General features: G+C 52.6%; 1 protein-coding gene across 1 annotated transcript; it reads right to left on the minus strand.

The window, feature by feature from the left end:
• Positions 1 to 301: 301 nt before the first annotated feature.
• LOC310923776 (class II histocompatibility antigen, B-L beta chain-like) lies at positions 302 to 1240 on the minus strand (the record flags this gene model as incomplete). Its single annotated transcript, XM_083885708.1, has 3 exons — positions 1150 to 1240; positions 503 to 772; positions 302 to 366 (listed from the first exon to the last, which is right to left on the minus strand). The coding sequence occupies exons 1-3, from the start codon at positions 1232 to 1234 to the stop codon at positions 302 to 304; spliced, it is 420 nt and encodes a 139-aa protein (XP_083741834.1). The 5' UTR covers positions 1235 to 1240.
• Between the last annotated feature and the right edge of the window lie 3382 nt (positions 1241 to 4622).

Raw genomic sequence — 4622 nt, forward strand, 5'->3', positions numbered from 1 at the left:
GAATAGACAGGGAGAGACTGGGGGACACTGGGGTGGCAATGACAGAGATGGGAGGGGATGGGGGGCACTGGGAGAGGGGGTCAACGTCTGGCACTGTACTGTGTATTAACTGGGAATAAACTGGGAAAGACTGGGAAGAACTGCTATTGGACTGGGAGGGACTGGGAATGGACTGGGATGAACTGGGAATGAAGCGCGCGGCACTGGGAGGCGAGTCCAGCGCGGGGCACTGGGCACTGCGGGTCTGCCTGGCAACAGATGAGTCATCAGAGAGACGCGTGCCCTGATTGGCTGTGAGGCGTCAGCTCCGCGCCGGGATGGACACGCCGGGAGAGACTGGGATGGACTGGGAGAGAACAGGAGTCCCTGGAGGGACAGGAGGCCCCGGGGATGGGCCCAAGGAGGGCTGAGGGCTCTGGGGTGATTCCCAGGGAGGTTTTGAGGGGCTCCAGGGTCACTGCCAGGGCAGGGCCCGAGGGGACACGCTCTGCCCCACGCTCACCCCTGCGCTCCAGGAGGAACGGGGCGGACACCTCGTAGTTGCGCCGGCGGTACCAGTCCACCGCAGTCCGCGCACTCTCCATCACTTCGGGGTGGCTGTTCCTGTACCGGGCGTGTTCCTCCCCATAGAGTGTGTCCCCCACGTAGTGCCCCACGGCGCTGTCGAAGTGGAAGGCCGGCTCCCGGTTGTAGATGTACGTATCCACCAACCTCACCTTCTCCGTGCCGTTAATGAAATGACATTCGTGCTTACTAATCCACTGGAACACCCCTGGGTGTGCAGGACACAGGTCAGGGGGTGCCCCCCCAGCACCCCCAGAGCTCCGGGGCCACCCCGGATCCCCACCCCGCACCCCCTGTGCCCCACGGCCTCCCCGGGACCCTCCTGCCCGCGCTGCCGCTTCCTCTGTAACACCCTTCCCCCATTTCCCCTTTCACATCCCCTCCCCTCCCACCTCCAGCCGTCACCTAAATCGCTTTTGTGGTCTCGCCCTCTCATTTTCCCCACTTGCCCACCCTCTCCCACCCCTCCCTCACCTTCCCCTGACCCTCAACCCCTTCCTGCTGTTCCTTTCGGGGGTCCCCTCCTCCTCCTCCCCCGCTCCCATTCCGAGCTTTCCCTTTTTCCCGCGTGTCCCCCCCGCTCACCCGAGAGCTCCGCGCCCGCAGCCGGGGCCGCTCCCAGCACCACCAGTGCCCCCAGTACGGCCCCGGCTGCCGCCCCTCGCCCCATGGCCAGCGCCGGGAGGGGCCGCCAGCCCCAAAGCAGCAGAGCTGAACTGAGAGTAATAACGCGGAGCAGCGCGGGGTCATCAGCCACGGGCTCTCTGATTGGTCGGGCGTGGTTTTTGGACGGAGTTTCATTGGCTGGGGCTTATTTGGAGCACGCTCTGATTGGCTGGAGGTGTTTATTGCGCGCTCTGATTCGCGGGTTCTGTTTCCGACCCGTTTTTTAGAGGATCTACCCAGCAACTAATGAGTCACCAGCAATAAGAACTCTGATTGGCTAGAATTTTTCAGGGCGACCTTTTTTTTATTTTTTTTTCCGGCAAGTCCCGACCCGCAGCGACGCCGCGCTCCCATTGGTTGAGCGCTTTTTGGGGCGCTGCTCCCCCACTCCCGCTCCCCCCAGTTCCCGCCGCTTTTCTGGCACCGGCACCGGCCCTTCCCAATTTCCCGGGATCCCGAGGAGCCATGGATGGAGCGCGGAGCCTCCCCTGGCTGCTGCTGCTGCTGCTGGCCCTGACCCTGCCCGGAATTTGGGGGGTCCAAGGTGGGGTTTGGGGGGTCCTGGAGCCGCGGGGTTGGGATTTGGGGTTCCTGGGATCTGTGGGAATGTGGGGATGGAGGGGGTTAAGGGCGTCCTGCCCTTTTTTGGAGTGATTTTAGGGGTATTTTTGGGAAGGGCGTTGTCCTGAGTTGTTTTTTTTATCCCGGGGTTTTCCCCGTTTTCCGAGATTTTGGGGGTTGGGTGGGGCCGAGTTCCTCTTTTTCCAGAATTTTGGGGCTCTGGCAATTTCCAAACGCTCCTATTCCAAGGATTTCCGGGGCTTGTCCAAACCCTGTTCCCGGGATTTTGGGAAGCGGGGCGTGTCCCCACCCCCTGGACCCAAAATTTGGGAAACTGTCCATTTCCAAAGCTCTTTTTTCCAAGAGATTTTTGGGCCCCCAGGTGTGCCCAAATTCCCATTTTCCTGGATTTTTGGAGTCTGGAAGTTCCTAAATCCCGGTTTTCCAGGATTTTTGGCGTCTGGGTGTGCCCAAACCCCCCTGTACCCAAAATTTGGGGAACTGGGCATTCTTATGTCCTTTTTATCTAGAATTTTTGGAGCTCAGGGAGCTCACACTTCCTCTTTCTTCCCACGATTTTGAGGTCTGGGTCCTTCCAAATTCCCCCAGTCCCGGGGTTTTGGAGGTCTGGGAGTGTCTAAACCCCAATTTCCCAGGATTTTGAGTCTCTCTGTGTCATCAACTTGATTTTCCCCAGGATCTTGAATAGAAATCCCCAGTTTCCTGGGATTTTAAGTAGAAATCCCCATTTTCCCCACGTTTTAAAGCCAGAATAATTGATTTTCCCAGGATTTTCAGTAGAAATTGCAAATTTACTGGGCTTTAAAATATATATCCCATTTCCTAGGATTTTGAGCAGAAATATCCAATTTCCCCAGGATCTGGATGAGAAATCCCTGATTTTCTAGGATTTTAAGTAGAAATCTTCAATTTTGTCAGATTTTGAGTAGAAATCCCCAATTTTTCCCAGGATTTTGAGCAGAAATTCCCAATTTGGTGGGCTGGGCATGTCCAAACCCCCTGTACCCAAAATCTGGGGAACTGGGCATTCTTACATCATTTTTATCTAGAATTTTTCTGTGCTCAGGGACCTGAAAGTTCCTCTTTCTTCCCACGATTTTGGGCTCTGGCTCCTCCCAAATTCCCCCAGTCCCAGGATTTTGGAGGTCTGGGAGTGTCTAAACCCAAATTTCCCAGGATTTTGGGACTCTCTGTGTCATCAACTTCATTTTCCCCAGGATTTTGAGTAGAAATCCCCAATTTCCCAGATTTTTAAGCTAGGATCGCTGATTTTCCCAGAATGTCCGGTAAAAATGTCCGATTTCCTGGGATTTTAAGTAGAAATCCCCAGTTTCTGGGATTTTGAGCAGAAATCTCCAATTTTCCCGGGATTCCGCCAAGAAATCCCTGATTTCCCCAGGATTTTACCAAGAAATCTGCAGTCTCTTCAGATTTTGAGACTAAATCCTCAATCGTCCCAGGATTTTGAGTAGATATTCCCCAATTTCCTGGGATTTTGGGTAGACATCCTCAGTTTTGCTGGGATTTTGGGTAGACATCCTCAGTTTTGCTGAGATTTTGAGTAGAAATCCCCAATTTCTATGTGGGTTTATTGCAGGGGCCGTGGGTAGAAAGGGCCCTGGTCACAATCCATTCTATCTCCTTTTGTGATGAATATTCTAATTTACAGTGACCAACCAATACAAGACACAAAATCCTATAGAATCTACACACAGCCTGTGAGAACTACTACATTACCATGTGTTATATTTTAAACTCTAAAACTACTCTTCAGACTTTTCTGTTTTGCTACATTGACCTTTGGATGCCTCAGCCAGCAGTAGGGGATTGTTCAATCCAAAGGGATTCTCCTTCAGCTGCCCAGGCTGTTGTTTTCAGGTGATGTAGTAACTGAGGCTCGGTATCCTACAGCTCAAAGTGAGCTTCCATTTTTATTTTGATGATAGGTTTCATATTTTCAGAATCTTTTGCTAAGCAATCATATTTATCAGGTTTCCCTGATTCATCTTTCCCAACAGCTCTGTGCCCTCACTTTGGTCCCTTTGGCTCTGTGCCCTCACTTTGGTCCCCGCCTTGACCAACCTATAAAACCTCTGCAGACCCCGCTCACTTTTGTGATCACCCCACTGGAGAAGATCACGTCTATGGGCATCTCTGAGCCTCGAGGACTCGTCCCTCCACATTGGTAGCTATAATCCCCTTCCCCTCTTTCTCTCTCTTTCTCACTATTCTTTATTTTCTCTCCCCGCTATTGCATTTGTTGGCACTAAATAAAGGTGCATTTTTGTTTAAGTAAACTGAGTTGTCCCCCGCTGTGTCTTTTGCACTCTGAGATCCTTAAAACGAACCATCAGGTTCCCTGCATGTGTTTGTGAACCCTGACAGGAGAGTATCAGAGGTGTCAGAACTTGTCCAGGCTGCACTAGAAACCACTGATAGAAGCTTGGCCTTATTTCCCAGTTAGGTTTGATTCTTTGTACCTCCCTTGGATCATTCGGGTCCTCCCAGTTCATCACCCCCCAGTCCCCACTGAAGAGTCAATTTGGTGTCCCCTGGTTTGGATGTTACAGTCCATTCCTTCGGTTCCTCCAGGGGTCCTTTGGTGCTGCTGGCTGGATCCCCCCTCGTTCCCTGCTCCGGGTCACAGCCTCAGGCTCAGCAATGCCTGGAAAGGACCTTCCCATCCTGGAGTTAAAGATTGTTCTTTCCATGTTTTCACCAGTACACACTCCCCTGGATGGATGTTGTGGATTTTAAAGTCTAAAGGTGTGGTTTGTGGGATTATCCCTTTTAACTGTTAATTTTCAGGG

Source organism: Zosterops lateralis, assembly GCF_965231275.1.
Source record: "Zosterops lateralis genome assembly, contig: HAP1_HAP1_SCAFFOLD_313, whole genome shotgun sequence".
Lineage (NCBI taxonomy): Eukaryota > Metazoa > Chordata > Aves > Passeriformes > Zosteropidae > Zosterops > Zosterops lateralis.